This window comes from Chroicocephalus ridibundus, chromosome 6 (assembly GCF_963924245.1).
Source record: "Chroicocephalus ridibundus chromosome 6, bChrRid1.1, whole genome shotgun sequence".
Classification (NCBI taxonomy): domain Eukaryota; kingdom Metazoa; phylum Chordata; class Aves; order Charadriiformes; family Laridae; genus Chroicocephalus; species Chroicocephalus ridibundus.
In genome coordinates this window covers 42,862,989-42,882,666 of record NC_086289.1, presented here as the reverse complement: position 1 = coordinate 42,882,666, position 19,678 = coordinate 42,862,989, and the positions used below count along the sequence as shown (strand labels likewise).

At 41.3% G+C, this 19,678-nt stretch overlaps 1 protein-coding gene across 2 annotated transcripts; it reads right to left on the bottom strand.

Moving 5' to 3' along the window:
- Nucleotides 1–2,677: 2,677 nt before the first annotated feature.
- LOC134517528 (cytochrome P450 2J6-like) lies at nucleotides 2,678–15,554 on the bottom strand. 2 transcript variants are annotated; one of them, XM_063339114.1, is made up of 10 exons: nucleotides 13,844–15,554; nucleotides 13,271–13,384; nucleotides 11,718–11,880; nucleotides 9,438–9,587; nucleotides 8,822–8,982; nucleotides 7,946–8,122; nucleotides 6,996–7,137; nucleotides 5,501–5,688; nucleotides 4,217–4,358; nucleotides 2,678–3,021 (listed from the first exon to the last, which is right to left on the bottom strand). In XM_063339114.1, the coding sequence occupies exons 1-10, from the start codon at nucleotides 13,889–13,891 to the stop codon at nucleotides 2,843–2,845; spliced, it is 1,464 nt and encodes a 487-aa protein (XP_063195184.1). In that variant the 5' UTR covers nucleotides 13,892–15,554; the 3' UTR covers nucleotides 2,678–2,842. The 2 variants fall into 2 exon arrangements, with proteins under 2 accessions (XP_063195184.1, XP_063195183.1); XM_063339113.1 differs by having other exon boundaries at nucleotides 13,271–15,554.
- Nucleotides 15,555–19,678: the final 4,124 nt, after the last annotated feature.

Genomic DNA, 19,678 nt, shown 5'->3' with positions numbered 1-19,678 from the left:
AGCTGGACCAAGTTTGGGGAAAAAAAAAAAGTCACACATGATGTTCACTGCATTGCTAACTTGTGGGACATGAAAGACAGAACCATGAACATCGCACCATCCCTCACTGCCAGTTGACCCCAGTTAAGCAATATATTCACCCCTTTCTACTGATTTCTTATTTTTCTTACATGGATTTCTCTTCACTTTCTTGTTTGTTGTTAAATTTGGGGTACGTTTTATCTTCTTCACCATTTTGAAGCACTAAATACAATATGAAAGAGCAGGATGCTTTGCACTGAGGAGCAGCAGTGACTACATGGACATCAGTCTGTGAATCACAGCTCTGAATATTAGTTTTTAAAACACTGGGCCTAGTAGCAGTGGTATGAAAGCTCACTACTGCTTGGGACAGAAGTTAGGAATGAGATAGCCACAGCATGTCATGCCAGGCAATCAGAGATGTGCACAAAATATTCCTTACTGAAGTTTGTCCCACTAAGATTACAGAGCAGAAGTCTTAAACAACTCAAGACTTATAGGTCTATTTAAAAAGATACAGACTTAAATGGACCAGATTACTTCTGAGTGAAAAATCTTCCAGTGCTAGCTAGTTTCTTGCTTTATCTGCCACATTTCCTTTTGCCTACCATAGTTTCTACCTTCCCGTTTGGGAAGTGAAATTCCAATATCCAGCTACCAAGCGCAGAAACAATGCAATCCAGACCAGCAGCTTTCACCTCTGGCCTCCAGACCCCAATGGGTCCACAAACAACCTCTAAGGTGTGGTGAAAGATGATTAAGAAATGCAGATTCAAAAGTGCTATTCAGCAACATATAAAAACCTTTTTTCAGTTGTACTCTCTTAAAAAGAATTCCCAATGGAGATACAAGTCCTTTGTAAAAAAATTGTAAAAGAACTTGCATCACCATTGGGAATTTTTAAGATACTTTAAGTGAAAAAAGATTTAAAGCAATATGGATCCTGTGTACCTGTTCCTAAACCTTAGCTCTTATTCAGTCTCTCCTGTATCCTATATTCACAGAGATGCCTGAGACTTAGGTGTCAACACAGCAGACACCAATCACCTCATTATATACCCATTTTTGCAACACCATCTTTATATTAGTAGAAAAACTAGTTTTGCGGTAGAGCACAAGCCACCCTCCACTCCCAACAGAATCTACCTCAACGCAACGCAGCATCACAGAGCTAGATAAGGATTAGAGCGCCTGAGAGACATATTAGCTTGATCTGCTTGACCAACTAAGTTTATGCATCGCTTCTGCCAAGCTCTGACCAACTGCCGCAGCAGCAAGTGCCAGCCTCAGATCTATGGCAGTCATGATAAAAGCATCCATTTAAGCCCCTACCCATGAACTGGAGAAAAGAGCACTGAACCTTATGATACTGGGCTCCTTCACAAAGACAAATTTATTTTTTTTTAACCAACAGCCTTACATTAAAGAAAGAAAACTCTAACATGGTGGATAAACAAGGCAATGAAAACTAATCCTCAAAGTATAATTGCAATAACAATTGTAAAGTCTTTTCCTCAAGGAAGGAAACTGGTAGAGCAACAGAGCGTTTGCTACATCCACTAGTAGCCCTCACTCTGACCTCGATTTTTAAAGCTTGCTGGGTAACAAGGCCAGCCTGACAGTGGGAGCGGTTTCTGGCACCTCCTCTTGGCTGGCCCTGCTTGGGCACTGTTCCGCTTCTGCCAGCTGCATCTCGCACAGCTCTTCCCCGCGACATGCACGCCTCGCTGGATCTTAACTCAGCAGCTGTGGGAAGCCTCCCTTAGCTCAGGTGTTGGAAGGCTGCGTGCAACTGCCCCTGTGCTCACTAAAAACTCAAGAAGTTTGGTTCTTGCACAGAAACACTAGACTTTCTTGGGAAACACTACGTAAGTTTCTCCCACCCTGTCCCTCCTTTACAGGCACCAAGCTCTGCTTCACAAGACCGCAAGCAGTCCCCTGAACCGTGCTTTCAGGCATCGACAAAGAGACATGGCTGACCTAGACCACTGTACACCATTATCACTACACACTCCACTGTGCGAGAGGACTCCCTGTCTCATAGAAATACCTCTCAAATGCATCACAACAATATATGCAAAAAAAAACAAACACAAAGGAAAAAAAACAACCAACAAACCAACCACATTTTCAGGCCAGCCCATTGGTCCATTACCATTTACACCCACTTTGTTTCACCAGCAGTGGGGCTCCTCTCTGCAATTCTTCACCAGGGAATACGAGAGGGTTTACCTTCACTTTCAGCCGGAGTCACTAGCCTCACACTCAAATGAAGGGTTGCTTGTAGCTCTATTCATTCCAGCCTCAAGCTATCATCTCCGCGTGGTTCTCAGCTAAATAGACAAACCAGCTGGGTCACACCTGGTTGAGGCATCCCTCCGCAACTGTTGCCCTGTGCAACCATTCCTAGGGAATCTGGCAATGTCCAGAGCCACCACCGCCCCCAGGATGAGCATTTGTATACCCCACTCTAGATTTAAGAATGCAGGGGAATGAGGGGAAGGCCCCCCCAACACCTGGCTTTAATGTTCCTTCTCCCTCCAGTAAGATTCCTGTTGAGTTTCTAGTAAGACCAGACACCATAATAATTTTCTATGTTTATTTCATTTGTAATACAGCAGGAAAAAAAAGTACAGAGATTTTCCAGACACAGGAAAACTGTAGTATTTTTCAGGGCCAGCTTCTTAGACATATAACACAACAAGGATAGATTCACACTGAATTTGAGCTAGAAATGAAAAACAGAAAAGCTGCACAAAGGATCAGCACACCGGCAAACATGTGGCAATGCCTCTTTCTCAAATCTGTACTACCCTGCAACCTAGCGAAGAACTGCACAGAGCTTGTATGGATGGGGTTTCATTGTGCTCCCAAAGACAACTTCTGTGTTGACTTCCTTAACTCCTTCAGGTAGAGTGAACTTGAATGTCTGCAACAGGCTGCAGAAGATGATGAAAAGCTCCATCTTTGCCAGCACCTCTCCCAGACATATACGGTGGCCTGCAGAGGGAGAAGGGAAAGAGAAGTCAGTCCCCACAGAGGTTTGTAACCAGCACCCACTTCCCAGCTTTTCAAAAGAGCATCGCTCAACCTCATCAAGGAACAAAAGGCTTCGCTGAATTTGACATTCTCCTCTCAGATTGAGGTGAGCGAACAATTGAGATGTTTTCCATCCTTCTTTGCAGGATCTGCCCGGATTATAGAAAAAGATACCAGAGATGCTTCTTGGTAGTTTCATACTTTACTTCCTAATCTACAGGACTCCCTGATTCTACAAACTGAGTTTCAGTCTCTTGACTCCAAATGAGAATGACAAGAAAGCATCTTTAGATTCTCTCACAGCTTCCACTTAGTACAGGCTGACTTTTATTCACTAATAGCAGTGAAAAATCAGAATACAGAGGACATTCTACATCTGACTAGAAATTTTCCTACATAATTTTTTCAGTGAAAACAAGTTATTAAAGAAAAAAGTTTTCCCAATCTATCAACATTCTCCAGGATATGATTTCCAGTCAGAGACAGACAGTGACAGACCCTGAAGTGTAGTGGTTAGACCATTCAACTTGGATGTGAGAAATCGATGTTCAAATTTCTCTTCTGCATAGTTTAGGCCAGAAACCCAAGCCTAACACTTCCACATCTCAGCTGAGGGCTCTGACAAGCAGGCTATTCCATCCTAAGAGCTTTTCTTTGTTTAAGCTTCTATAAACGCACACACTGGGTGAAAGAAGACTCCAGAAGCTCCCCAGGAAAGAGAAAGACATAACTGTCAGGGATGTATTTGATCCAGCTTCAAATTTCTGCACTTATGAATATTTAATTATTTACACAAAATAAATCAGCTCCATCATAACAGCCTGCCACAGAACAGCCACTATAATAGCATAATCTGGCATATGCAGAGGATGATAGAGGACAACAGCGTAAAGACCCAAATCCAAAAATTATTGGCAATTCTAGGGCCTAACTCCTTTTACCTTCTCTGCATTTTTACAAAAATCTAAAAATCAAAGGTTTACCCAATTACCAAACAATTTATTTTGTAATCAAACATTTTTCTGGGCTGTGAAAACCATGTGCTCCTATAGATTGAGATTACGCTCCCTTTGGCTGTCTCTGCAATGAAAATAATGCAGCTTCACACTCACAATCTCACCCACACAAACGGGGTCAAAGTTATCAGTGTACCCACCTGCTGAGAAGGCTAAGAAGGCCTCTCGGAGCACAAAATTTCCATCTTTGTCCAAGAAATGACCAGGGTTGAACTGGTGAGGGGTCTCCCAGTATTCAGGGTCAAAGAGGGCTGAGTCTATGTTTGCCATAATCATAGTGCCCTGGAAGGAAGATGCTGTTGGCTCAGTTCTGTCTCTCACACATCAAGAAGAAAGGACACAGACAGATTCCAGCTATGATCCAGCACACTGCTGCTCGTGTGGAGAGGCAGCAGAAATGAGATCATTTTATTAGGGGAAAAAAAAATAAATCATCTCAAACTGTTCCAAGGGGATTTTTCTTCAAATAAATAAGAAAAGAAACTTCAGTATTTCGGGTTCAGGAATTTCCCTGCTGTATTTCTCCATGTCTCCTTTTTTTCCATTCTGTTAGCCAATGCAACAGAATGACTGGTCTGCAGTTCTTCAGCACCTTATCCTAAATCTAGCAAAATGGTTTTCCCACTTTTGACAAGCTTTCTCAGGTTTTGACAAACAAAGGACAAAGCACCCTGGAAATGAAACTACATTTCAAATGATCTTTCTTAAGGTGGAGGTGGGAAAGGTGTGCATGACAAGCACCATGGAGCAGGGTGTGCAAGAAAATGCCTCCATGTGTGCCTTTGGGGAGGTTTGGCATTGAGGTTCAGTTTGGAAAGGCTGAACAAGTCAATGAAGCTGGCTTTTTATTTGAGGTTACATGGCAGTTCAGAAGCTGCGGGGAAACACCTTCATTATATTACAAATATGATGCCAGAGAAGTAATAATAAGAAAAAGCAGTCCTAAGTGAGTGGAGTAGACTCTTGGTGTAGTCTCAGACATCACCAATGAAGAAAATGTTCCATCTCACATTTGTTCACATGGGAGACAATACCCTGGTGCTAACAATCTGCTGCACCTTCCCTGCCGACACCATCATACATTTCTGATAAGTCTTCTCTGAAGTCTTTTGAAAGGATAAGAGCTCAAATGCTTATAAATTATTTCAAAATCACAGGCTCTTGGAAAGTAAGACTCTGCAGCACTCTTACAGAACACTAGTTTAATTGGTGTGAAACTGTGCTTTTGGCAAGTATTTTCACTCACTGTCTATCAGACAAAGGCACAAGCCAGAGGGGATGGGAGGGGAAAAACGCTGTCTGCCAGCACTGCCACCAACACCCATCTGTCCTGAACTGGAGGGAAAAGGGGTTAGTGGTAAACATGACTGCAAGGAATGTAATTCATGGCCAAAGATCACGTTGGAATAGAAAGGATATTGTACCTTTGGAAGCCGATACCCCAAAACAGTTGTATCCCTCACTGCTTCTCTGGGAATTGTGATTAAAACAATGCTACCAAAGCGCATGATCTCATGAATCACAGCATTAGTGTAAGGCAGTTTCTTCCGATCCTCATAGCAGATTAGATGGGAGGGACTCAGAACTGCATCTAGCTCTTTCTGGACTTTTTCTACAAAAAAAAATATAATATTCCAATATATATAAGAATGCTGTTTTGCGTGAAACAGAGCTTTCATTTCCTTTTTGGATTATAGTAGTGATAGAAAAAATACCATATGTAAAGAATTTATACTTACCATATCTTAAAATGTAATAAATTTAATTGCATTTATACAACTGTCTAGTTAAGATTTTACTACACTCTGGTATTTCCTTGCTTACAGGTTCTATGTTCAGGTCATCTTTCCACAAGCCCAACAGATTTATTGAGCTTCATAGATAAAGCAAGGGGAGTGAACTGTAAATAAACCAAGAACTTCTTAAGAGATCAATTCAGTTGCTCAAGCTATTGTTTTTACTCTAGCTAAATAGAGACTCACAGCACACTAACCAGCATATTGCAAGGGAGCCATCATATCAAGCTGATGCACACGTGTAATGCTGAGAAGTGGAACAGGATAATATTACCAAACCATCACAAACTGTTAATCTTTTTTGGCTGTTATCTAGGCTTCCGTAAGTAGCATAGCTTATAGTCTCAGAGGTTCAGCGTCAAATTTCATGCTTAAAAATTAGGCTAGTAATCTAAGAGGGTTTGTTTGCTCTTTATTTCATTAGAATTTGAAAAGTATACGTGTGCACAGAGCTCTGTTCTTCCAGCATTCTGTCACCAAAAGCATGAAAAGAAAGATTTCTAGCTCTAAACCCAAGAGTCGAGTACCTGTATTTGGCTTACCAATTCATCACTCTGAAAGCTCTGTATCAAATAATTCAAAAATTTTGAAACTAGTGTGCAACTATGCCTTTGTCTAGTATTTTCCAGTCATCTTTTTGTCTTCCCATTAGCATCTTCCTTCTTTGTTTAGCATTCCTGCACTTTACAATAAATATACTTATTATACAGAAATACAACTTGTGTCTCAGTTAATCAGTGCAAATAATATATTCTTATTATTCTGGATACCAGAGATATGTCACTTTTCCCTAACCCAAGCTCATATTTCACCTCAAGCGTTTTCAGCTGGACTGTATCTCCCATTCAGTACTTAAAGTACTGAAACAGTGACAAAAATCAACAAGACAAAATACAGTATCAGAAGCTGAATATCCCTGAAATCATTTAAAAATCCCTGTCTGAAAATCTTCTACTTCACTGGCTTCTTAAAAGCGAAGCTCAAAAATGTGATCTTGAAAAAGAAAAAAAAAAACAAAAAACTTGACCTTCAAAAAACCTCGATCTTAAGCAAAAAAAACCCCAACAAAGTGTAACAGAATTGTTCTACCCAAAACATGCCCATGTTTGTGTCTACAACTCACCTTGGATTTCGGGATAAGCCACCATATAGAGCAGAGCCCAACGCAGAGTGGTGGCGGTGGTCTCTGAGCCACCCAGGAAAAGGTCAAAAACAGACTGCACCATATTGTCTTCATCAAATGTAGAATTAGGGATATTTTTAGTCTGCAGGTGTCAGTGAGAAAGGTAAAATGGGGTATATGTGTGTAACAGTTAGCACTGAGACAGACAGCAGTCACTATACCTAAACATACAATATTTTTAGAGGACAGAGAAAATATAAATGCTTGAGTAAAACAAAGATTTATGGAAACATTTCCCTCAAATAAGTATATTGCTACTGTTAAATTACAGGAGCTGTTGAAAGTGTCAGGTGTCTAAGGTCCTGTTATACTGTGTTCTAGAGTGACTTCTTGTCTTGCTGCTAGCTTCCACATCAGAAGAAAACATTTCAAAGTAGTTTTATCCCACCCTTGCCACTCTCTGCACATTTGCTGATTTCGGCTATCTATTGCATATATCATACGTTATCTTTTTAAAAAACTTATGCTTTTTTCAGAGCAGAGACTGCCATCATTTTACAATTGTTGTTATAATCATACCATACTACTAAGCACACAAAAACTCAGTACAAAACACAAAGATAATAAATGCAAATATTAATAGGACACAAAAAAAAAAATCAGTCAGACAGCCATCCAAATATTTGCACCTTTTCAAAATCCTCCCTCCCACCCACTGACCAGCCTGCACTCAGAATTCCACAGTATAACAACAAACCAACGCAATTAACTTATACTTCTAAAACAAGTTATTAAACTAACTATTCAAAGTTCGTGTTTGAATGACAGCAGAGGCTTTAACCTGTATCTGTAGAGCTCTGTAATAACGTTGCTGTGTACAGCCAACAGAGGAAAGGTGCAGGGAATCCATTTTGATAGGACCTGTGTCACATACAGCATAAATTACTCACTTTCTCTATCTGTTCCAGGTAAAAGTCAATGAAATCTTCTGGTTCATCTATTGTGCCTCTTTCCCTGTGTCTTTTGATTTCCTGTCTTATGAAAGAACGAACGAAATCACAGGAAAACAATGCTTTCTTTATAGGGCCTGGGAGGTGCTCTGCAGCCCATGGGAAAACTTCACACATCTGCGAAGCAAGCATTCAACACAGTTGCGGTAAGTTACATGACATGAACAAGGATATTATAGAGATATAGCGTGGACATTTTTTGGTGATAAACTGCTGAATTAGTTTCTCTAGGAAAAAAATACTGTAGCATCAAGGAAAAGTGTTGGGTACCTGAACACGCATTAAAACCACAAATTAAAGACAAGACAGTCTCTACCCTGGACTTTTTCCTATCCTTACTGCATAACTCTACTTCTGTTTGCCCTGTTACTTCATGAACAAAAGAATCCACTTTCACAGATAGTTTGAACGTGTATTGATATTAATAAATTTAATATTAATAAACATTGATATATATTACCTTAGCACATGGAAAAAAATTCTCTTTTATTCTGATACAAAGAGTATCACCTTTTCACCTTAACAACGCTGGTGCTCACATTAGAGAAGTTCAGCATCCCAAGCACATTGCCTTTGATGAGGAACTATAATAAAGATTACTAATATAGTATTAATATAATAATCAAATTATGTCAAACTCAAAGCACTGCAGGTCCAGTTCATATTCATAGTCAGAATTTTTTTCAGAGCTTAATATGTATTGAATTATGCAATAACTATAACAATATATATTACAATATAACTATATTGTGTAATAGTGCAATAAATGATGTGCTCAATAAAATAATTTGCATAGTAAATAAGTCATTTTCTCACATAGTAGAGGTAGCTGTTCCCAAAAGCCACTATACAATTGTATGCTTCAATCAGCTGGCGGAAGGTTTCATCCTCTTGGGAGAAACGATGTCCAAAAACCACAGCACAGATCACATTAGAGACAGCGTGAACAACAGGGAAGGAAGGGTCAACGGCTCTCCCTGCAGACAGAGACAAGCACTCATCTCCAAAGTACTTTCTTTATCTCCTTTGCTATTTTGGAAGCAAGACCACAATGACATTTTATAATAGATGTCCTCTATGCTATTTAGACTGTTACACTGAAATACCCCAAATTCACTGGCAAACATAACAAAAGAAAAACCTCATTCAAAAATGAGGACAGGAAGGCCTTAAGTCTTTAACTCCCAGCCTTGGGCGGGGGTGGGGGGTTGCCTTTTTTTTTTTTAATCTTGATCTTGGTGTTGATACCAAAATACACATTGCTGAGGTTCGACTGTACAAACAGTTTTGATTGCACTCTAAATCTAAGCTGTGCTCCAAAGCCATTCTTTTCTGGAGCAAGAACAGTTAGTCTCTACCCTTACAATCATGCAGACTATGTACTATGTCAAAAGCCCAAATGCAGTTCCCAAGTACCTTCTCAATGACATACCATCTTTGTCCCTGAAGAACTCGACCAGACAATGGGCCTCGGTTTGTATCCCGCGCTCCATTCCTTTATTCCCCATTCCCAGTTTTCGGAGAGCTCCAATTCCAAAATGTCTCTGATGTTTCCAAATGAGACCATTTGACACCAGGATACCTTCAGCCATCAAGAATCAATTTTATGTCACATTAGTGTTCATATAATAGCAAATGGCATACACACAGAGTTCTTCTCATCATGCTGCCACTCAAAAAAAAAAAAAGCGCAACATCAGGGCAGTGTTCTTTTAATTGTATTTTGTTAGAGACAAAGAAACCACCTTGGTTAATATATTCCCACGCTTGCAAAAAGTCCACTCAAATCTCAGGACTCACACACCTGCCCTTCCAAAACTAGTCCTATTCTTTCTAGCAGCCTGCTACAAGTTTCAAAGACGCTGGGGGTTGGTGTTGCCTTCTATTTGCACAGGCTTTGAGCAGAAATGAATCTAAACCCTCATTCACACAGAAAGGGTAATAGCCCAGCTCATGCAATCTCTTACAAGACCTCATTTATTATCTTGTACAATCTTCTAATACAATTAATACTTACTTGTAAGCTATGTTTGCAAACATCCCTATACAGACATTGTGTTGTTGCAGATGTTGACACATGTCAATTCTGCATGAGTGCAGCAAAGACAGCTTTCTTCAACAAACAATAAATTCAGGTTTCTACCACCTGAAAATACGATGGCATCCCTCACCAAGCTACTCATAGCCAACAGATTCCTGTGGAGCTCATTGGGGAGGTCTAGGCATTTCCTAGGCTTGTGCTTGTTATAACCTTACACAAACCTCCTAGAGATCATCGCATTTCGCTGTTGGTAGTGATTCAAAAAGGAGAACTCTCTAATGGTGAGAGTTAATAAATGGTTCTCAGTATGTGTTGTCTGTGCTACACAGCCTCTGGCTTTCAGGGGATCCTGCTTTTACAAGGCTGTTTACACCAGGTGTCCTGCTCTCATCCTGGTCCAGGTCCCTCCTGGAAAGACAACGAGGCCAGGGCAAGCAGCACATAGCAAGCACCAGAGTAGGAAAAGCAGGTTTTACAAATCTACAAACAGCTTCCTAGAACCAGAGGTCTCACTGTGGGACAGGAAGGAATCCCATGCCCCAGTGCTATGACTCTACGTTCTAGCAGACAGCCCAGCATAAACCATTTAATCCACATGGTGGGGAACCTCCTCCCTCCACCAGTCTAGCCCACGCCTCCCCTGGGAAAGCCAGTTTGCTCTCTGAGACAGCTGCTTGACCACAGCCTGGAATAACTCTCCCCTATTCCTTCTGTTGTCCTGGGAGCCTGGGCTAGCAGAAAACAAGCCAGCCCAACAGGCAGTTATTTTCATTGCAGAGAGTTGCCAGCTTGCAGCTGTGCTGCAGCTGTTTATGAAAGCTGTCTCTGCTACAAATGGCTAGTGCTAGGGCAGCTTTTCACAGGCCAGCTACTTTACTCCATATCACCCAGATAAAAGGTGGCCATAAAGACCCTCCCAAAATGGACTGAAATGGCCCCAGACTTAATTATCTCTATTCCTTAAAGATGTTTTTCTCTGCTTACATTAGCTAGTGTTATAAATTAAAGCTTTCCAGACTGTAGTCCACATGCAACAAAGCCTGACCGTGGCAAAAGGCATCTGCTCTGTATCCTATGAATAAAAGGCTGGTGGAAACAAGTTCAGTCATTCCTGTTTTAAACACAGTACCCTTTTTATTCTCCATCCACCATAATCCAGCAGTATCTGATGTAAATGATAGCACAATAAGCAACTCTGAAGAAGGATGTATGTTGCATCTACAGTCCGACTAATACATTTAAATCTCCAGTGACCTTCCTGTGTCTTTGGACTTCCCAAAAGGCTAGACCTTGTTCAACAGCTCTGTATATGCTTTTCTTACAGCAGCCTTTGCTGTAAATAAACAGCTCGGAGCAAAAAGAATTATTCTAGCCTCAGCTTGCAGAGGAGGCTGCAAGCTCTTATTTCACATCAGGACATACACTTAGACAAACACTACAAATGGACAAGCAAGACCTAGCTAGGTACAAATATTGCTGCTCTGATGAGATTCTGAAATACACGTGTGACAGTGTGACTTTGGGGACAACTTAGAGTAAAGTTGCAGAATTATATCATTCACCTTAAGTAGATAAAACAGGTGAATCTGGAACTAAGCACTTGTCACTACAGAAAACATGAGAGGAAACAGAGTCAAGGATGAAGTCCTTCCACAGATATGAGCATCTTACCCTTTCCATTTGCCATTTTGTTGAAGACATACGTCTGTAAACGCCCGGAAACATCCTCTGAGTTGGTGGTGAGACCATCTTTCACAGCCTGGAATCCATACAGCACCACCATAGGTTTGTGACCCAGCCACAGGGTACAGATGTTGCCATAGAGTTTTGCCAGCTGTAGGTTAGATCAATGACCAAAAAAAATATCCATGGGAGAAACATCAACCAAAACGCACATATAATGGGCTGCTCTCTTCCAGCATGACACTACTCAGGGGTTCAGAAAGTGAAGAGGGATGGTGATTTTCTTTTGCAGCAAGACTACTGACCACTGTAAGGTTCTGGGCTCTCTCTGGGAACCAACTATTCACAGCAATGTGAATGAGAAAAGAATAGATACTCTTCCCCTTTTTAAAACTTAATTTGGGTTGCCTTTGCAATATTAACAATTCAGTAAATGCCCCGATCAAGTATTTACAGATCCATGCTAGATTTCATATGAAACTTCACCTATCCATTCTTGATTACATTTTTCAACTCCATATTTCATTTCCTCAGCCAACAATTACATATTCCAGGTGTAACTCTCCTTCTAGTACTGCAGATTTCGAGTTTCAATGGCAGGACCTCTTCCCCCCTTATACAGAAGTACTGTCAACTGAGGCATCTGAGCATGGATCCCACCTCTGCTTGGCTAGTGATGGGGACTGCTCTCAGGGAACGCTGTGGGTATTCAGCAAGGACAAAGAAACAGTACAGCTCTGTCCTCCCATCGTCATGAACCTGTACCCACCAGAAAATTTTAACATCAAGGTCTTTTAAGTTCCCTTTTCTTGAAGCCAACATTCTAGAGCTGCAGCCAGGTGCCCCCTGACATGCGCGTTGCACCTAAGGAAAGGTTGTGACTCGAAAAAATATACCAACACATTGGATTCTTTCATGAAGTTTTGGCTCAGTGGAGTATGTTGAGCACTGAAAGAACCCGTATTAACATGCTTAGCATGTTAATTCTTCTTATTAGAAGAAGAATTCTTCTCATCAGTTCCTTCCTTTCACCATCATTTTCATCCTTAGCTCATCTGGAAGGAGCAATTCCCAGACTGGACTTCAGAAAAACAATGGAGCTTTCCGTTGTTTTTCTGAAGTCCAGTCCAAAGGTTTTGGCTTTCCATCCCATGATAGCAGACAACATACTGGCGTGCTTTTCACATCTTCTGAATTCAAGACACCTTGTTTTAGAAGATCTCCTGTATGTGCCTGTGGTGGGAAATCTGAGAAACACTTTTTTCTTTCAAGGCAAGAAGCCTCCCTTAAAAACTGAAGTCTTTTTTGAGACAAAATTACTGTCTTTTGTTCTGTTTAACTTGCACACATATTAGCTTTCACGTTAATTAGACTCTCTGCAGATTTTATTTAAATTGCTTAGAGATTTAATTTAACTTCCATGATCCACTTTCCCTCAAGATTAAGTTCTCCCAGCTACCAGATTAGCCTATCAACAGCCATCACTAGTTTTTACAGGTTTTGCCTCAGTAGCTCTTTAGTTCACATCTGCAAATGCATACCTTTTTCAGGTTCCCATGATCAGCTCTAAAATTTATCCGCCACAGGCTTCCAATGATGGGAAATGGGGTTGGTCCAGGAGGAAATCCACGACTTTTCCATTGCAATTTCAGGAACTGCGCACCCAGAAGAAACAAAATGAGGGAAATAAGAATCAGGCTTATCATCACTTCACACCTCCAAACTACTCTATGGCTGAGAAAACTGCTATGAATCTGTCTGTTGAAATGACTCTATATTGTTCTTCTCAACTCTTCCCTGTCACGTTTAAGCTTTCAGAATTTTTCTCCTCCCTTCTTTCCTACCACACTTTCTGATCCCAGAAAATGAGGAGTGTTCCGATTCTCAAGTGCATTTAATACATCACTATGCTGCAATATGCTAATAGCCACCATCACCTTAAGATCCAGTAGAGGCTAGAAGATGGGCACCTCATTCAGAAACATCCCTTTGAGCAATCAGTTTGATGGCACACGTCACTCAAAGCACTGACTGCACACAAGCCAAGAGCTCAGATACAAAGCTGCAGCTATCATCTGGGTACTGTGTACACAGACAAGGACAGAAGCACTCACCAGGTAGCATTCTTGGGGCAGAAGCAAAAGGAAGCAGTCTGTAGCCATGTACAAGAGTGGTTGCAAATGCAGATTTGGGAGCCAAGAGCAAGGAAGTGTTGTAAGCTGAGTTTTTGCAGTAAACAAAACAGATGAACTGCAAATGGCACAATACAGAAACGAGCGTGGCTAGTACCATTGACAAAAAAAAACAACCAACAGATCTCATATGCAAAGAAACATCAAGTTCATCACATCTCAGAAGACACTACTTTCTCTAGAAAGGTTCTGAAGATTCTTGTGGAATCAAAATCTTCTTCCACTCACCAAAGACCTGGCTGCACCCCTGATCCATGCTTTTCTGAGCTCCTCAGGTTTACACTCCAGAGCACACCCATGGCTGGCCTGCAAGTACAGCGCACCTGGAAGAAACCAGCCAAGCACCTCTCACAGCTCCCTACACCACAGAGGATACTCAGGGAAGCGGACTGAGAAAGGCTACTTCAGACCCAGTGTGGCTAGACCATGGATCCGTGTGCCTCAAGCACCATTTTCTCTTTTCCTCCAGGCCCCTACCATGACTGGTCTAAGACTAAACTCCAGTGCAATAAGCGAGCTAAGGAAATTACAGGATTTTACAAAGTTTGTTGTCAAGCTGTAATAATTCAGAGATGCATATTAATTCCTAAATTTTCTTCAGTTCCCCCTAACTAGCAGAGACATTTCACGTGGCAAACTCTTTACCTGCCTATAATGGCAAACAAAAGTGGCACATGAAGCTGGTTTCCCCACAGCAGCTTATTCCCACACCCTAGCAAATGCTAATAGATCAAACATTCTCCCTCTCGTTTAACCCCAGAAGCCCCTGGCATTTTATTTCCTTAGCTGCGGCCCCACTTCTGAACTCAGGGTAGATTTTTCTAACATACCTCTACATCACATAATTACTAGAGACCACAACCTAAAGGACAGACAGGTCAAGAAAGAGACTTTTAGCCTGGGCATTGTTAGATCCCAGGAGCCTGCCTTTTAACACAGCTTGCAGCAGCTTGCTGCCGGGCAGCACAACACACTCCACCTCACCTGCATATGTTTAGAGCAACATTTTCCAACAGTGGCTACTCAGGGACTGGCACACATAAGGAGGAAGTTTCAGATGCTGCAGGAGAACACTGGAAATCCTGAGGGGAGGTTGCAGTGTGCTGTCTCAGGGGGTCTGTAACATTTCCAGGAGAACTAGTGCTCTTCCTTATTCTCATTTTACAGGTGGAAAAATCCTGGTGGTGGGAGGAGGATAGCATTGCCAGAGATACAGGTCTTCAGAACAACACAGGTGTGTGTTCATCAATCCGATGGGCAGCAATTTACTTTGTGTCCATAACTCCAATAGCAGCAGGAGTCCCAGCAAGGTAATCACACTGAACTCCCTGCAAACACAATGGCCTTTGCTTTTGTTCTGCCCAAGTTCTGCTAAAAGCAGTAGACTCTCTCCTCCCACAAAGTACAGGAACACAGGCCAACGCCCTTCAGGGATCACCATACTCCTAGATAAAAGAGCTGCGTTGCTTGTTTGGAAGCACGGACTGACAGCTCTGCTGGCTACTTTTCAGGTCTAGAGTGGGAGGCCTCCTTCAGCAGCCAAGGAGGCCTCTGATGGAACTGAGTTCTTGTCCACTACGAGGCTTTATGCATCAGAGTTTCTGCCTTCTCTCAATAGTAGGACTCCTGCTTAGCCAGAATTAATCCCAGAGTCTGTAATTAATCCCAGAGTCTGTAATTATTTGCTTTATTTTTGATTCATAGCATCTGAAGGAGCACATTCAAAAGATCTCCTCCTCAACACAGGAAGCTTCAAACGGGAGCGGTTCTTAGAAGATTTCTTGAGTGAAACTAGTGGAATAGGCTGTTCAGGATGTTGGTACCAAGTTACCTTATGAAGAACAGCACAGACCATATAGGGATGGGGCTGCACAGTGCTCCCCAAAAGATACTGTCTGTTGGCTTCTCTAACTCCATCAGGCAGCGTGAATCTAAACGCCTGCAAAAGATGAAGAGCTCCATGTGTGACGACTGCTCAGACAAAAATATATGGAGCCCTGCAGAAAGGGCCTGAAAGGGCAATTATTGATCTTAATTGCTGCCCTCCACCACACCCCTTGCTGTATTGCCCTGCACTTTCTCTGAGGCCGTTGCTCCTCCTCAGAGCAGAGATGTCCCTGCAGGCTGTCATTCTCTCTCAAGACTCACTGTCTAAACAAAACTCAACCCATCCTTGCAACTCCACTTGCATAATGCATCGGTTTTGCTTATGAGCTGGCAGAAAGGACATCAGGCACATTTTGAAAGATGGTTTCACATTTTATGCCCTCATCTGAGTTCTTCAGTAGCATTCAAGGTACCTATCTCAACCCCTGTTAAGAAGGCTTCTCTGGAGAAAAAGTTTTCTTCCTCATGCAGGAATTGGCCAGGGTTGGACTCCAGAGGTTTCTTCCAGTGCTCAAGAATCAGTCAGGACAGTATATATTTGCAATAACCATGTTGCCCTGCCAGAAATTAGGAGCTGGTCCTAGGCTGTCTCTTAACCTCTCTCCCTGGCGAAGTCATCCACACAAAGAGACACAGAAAAAACCCTCAGGTTTTGTTTACTGCACTGAGCAGAAAGCCATATACTATCTTGTCACAGCTGCTTTTCCTTGAATATTCCTTCTCCTCTTTGATTAAAGACTGATAATCCCTTCCTGGTTTGCAAGCAGCACTGCAACTAAGAAACATGCTGGTTTTTTTTCCTTTCATCTTGAATTGCTGCTGGTCAGGCATCACAAGCAATCTTGATATGAGATTTATAACGCAAAAGGGATATACTATCAACAGCTTCATAAAAGTGTTCAGATGTGTTCTACATACCCAGATATACACAATGACTGTATTCAACAGTGTTCATTGCCACATCTGGAAGAATTTAAAAAGAAACACCTTGTCTGAAATCACTCACAGCTTTCAAGTAACTTCTCAGGTCCAATCAGGTTTCCATTTCTGTAAGCATAGCTAAGACTGCATACTTTGGCCCTGTAGTTCAGTCCATGGAAGTTTTACTTGCACAATAGCTGGACATCTCCTACACCCACATTTTCATATGAAGGGGACACATTTAGCACTGCCAGCTTCTTCCTAAAAACCCAAACAGAAAGAGAAACTTGAAAACAGAATTACTACTTCATTACATATTTCCATAGTCAGTCTTTAGTTCAATCAAGAAACAATCATTCAGTCATGAAGTCAGCTCCTGAGGAAAGAATCTATGCACCCATGACAATTTCAGGAGCTGTACATTCAGGAGAGACATGACCAGGAACACGAGAGCCTCACTGACAGAGCAGATCATTTCTGCTTTACAACAGAGGTCTGACTAGGGAAGCAACAGCTGTGGTTGTACCATCTGAAGCTACTTTATTCCACTCCGAAGTGTTCACTTCTGAAAGAGTTCTTGTCATATCCAGAATTAACGCGTATCTCATCGTCTTCCCTTTTGACCTCATTTTACCCTTCCAGCCTACTAGGAAAGTTTATTCACTGGAGCTTATTCAAAAAGCTTTTGTCTCCCAACATGCTATTGCAACAAGAATCATGGCTGCAATTAAAGAACAAACAGTTTTCCTTCAGGTAATCCAGGAGATAAACTTGTGAGGTGGAGCCATGTAGGCTGAGCAAATTTCTTAAGAACTGATTGCAAGCACAGGGAAGAAGAGTTCCACGCTTAGAGCTGTATGGGTCTGGAAACAAATGGAATAGTCACTAGTGTAATATTGTAATGGAAGACTGAAATACTGAAATATTCCATGTGCAAACTGCATACCCAATACTATGCTGCAACTTCCACTTAGCTTACCATATCCAGTTGTTTCAATGTCACGTTTTCTTCCACTCCCAGAGCTCTTTTCACTACATACTCTGAGCTTTTTTAGATTACCACAGTCTCTTTAGCTTTACTTTTAATTAAGTGTCTGCAGAGTCCTATACCCACAGAGGCCTGACCCATGGCAGAAGCCAGTAGATGTTCTTGTTAAAGTAACAGCTGAAGGTGGTCCAGCATACACAGACCTGAACTGGTCGACTGTCCCCACAAACACGAGATTTACATGTGCAAAACAGTAACCGCCTCAGACGAGTACAGATTCTCGGAGTTTAAACATTTTGCAGATTTTCCCATGCTCTCTATCTCCCTGCTACTGTCTCCCTAATAGTTAGAGGAAACAAAGGCACCTGCTTTGAAACACATACCTTCAGCGCATGTTACTCATACAAATAAATGCCTAGAAGTCACAAGGCACTTTTATCAGTACTCTGCAGTTTTGAGTCTCTTTAAGGGTGTTTTCTCCAAGTTCAACTTGGAAATCCCTCTGTTTTACAACAGATAAGCGTCACCATCCCTTTATTCACTATACAGTGAGAGAAACCAAGGAGAAGTCATCCTTTCCTAACAGAGAATTAACTAATCACTAAATGAAAACATTATTGATAGCAACTTGACTGGAGAACATAACACTTAACCCACTCAGGTATAACCATTTGCATTTTTTGATGAGCCTGATATATTGACTCATGCTTTATGATCTGCTATAAAACCTAGATCCTTATCTGCACAGCTTCTGCTTAGACTTTCTTTCTTCACCATATAATTAGAAATAATCCATAGTATACAATCACATTATCCCTAGCATTGCTGAACAGCAGATGAGTTTTTCAGGTCATTTTTTCAGTTCATAGTGCTTGGTTGGGTGTCAGCTGTAAATGTGTAAGCACACCCTTCCATCTATCACACAAGTTACTGATGAAAGCGTTCAATATTACAGGACCCCCAATCGCAAAACTTCGTTTGATATATTCATCTTACCAGTGAGCTTCAAGCTTCATGTTTGCTGAGAAAATTAGGTGCAAGAAAGAACATGAACTAAAGCCCTGTGAAGTAGGTAAAAACCAGGTATAAATGTAATTGTTGAGACTGAAATAGCTATCAGCTCAAGGACTGCTGAGAAGAACTGAGAAGAAGATAATAAAACCTGAAAAGCAGCAAACTGGAAGACAGCAACTTGGCAACGCTGAGAATCAGCTAGATCCAAGGCATGTCTGGTGGGCAGAGACTCAGTGTCTCAAGAGCAGCAATAAGCATTAATGCTTAGCCCAGTAGCAAGTTAACAACAGCTAGCTACTACATTAGCCAATAGATAATTCCTTTATAGTTTTAAATTGTGTATGTATATATATATTTTTTTTTTCATTCTGCTGGCAGAGTCTGTCTGTGTATGGTAACAGATAACTGCACAAAGGTGATCCAGTGAGAGTAGGCTGCAACGCAAGTAGTCATAAAAGGAGAGGGGAAAATCACTAAGATTTTGAATTTGGTTGTTTCAAAAAATTTAAAATTGTCAATATTTAAAATTTTATTTTCATATCAGAGGGAGAAACAATATTTGACTATTTCACGTCTTCCTCCAGGCTTTTCATTTACTAGGTTTCTACTCTGCACCTTTTTCAGAATTTCTGCAGCTCTTGATTACTGTGTGTTACATCCAGTAACAGAACAAAAGAAAGGGGGGAGAAAAACAACATTAAGCACAAAACATATTTTTTAAAAAGCCTGCACACCACACTGGGCTTTTCCTGTCAACTACACCTAGATGAGCTCCCTCTATCAGAAGTAATACACACAATTACTAGCTTCTCTGAATATCCTCCGACAATGTAGACCTGTGGCAGTTACTGTGGGGCACTGCCACACTCTTGAAAATAGATTATATCTTTTCCAATCCTGGACAATCAGAAACTCTTCAGCCTGGGTTGCTTCCTGAATGAGAATGC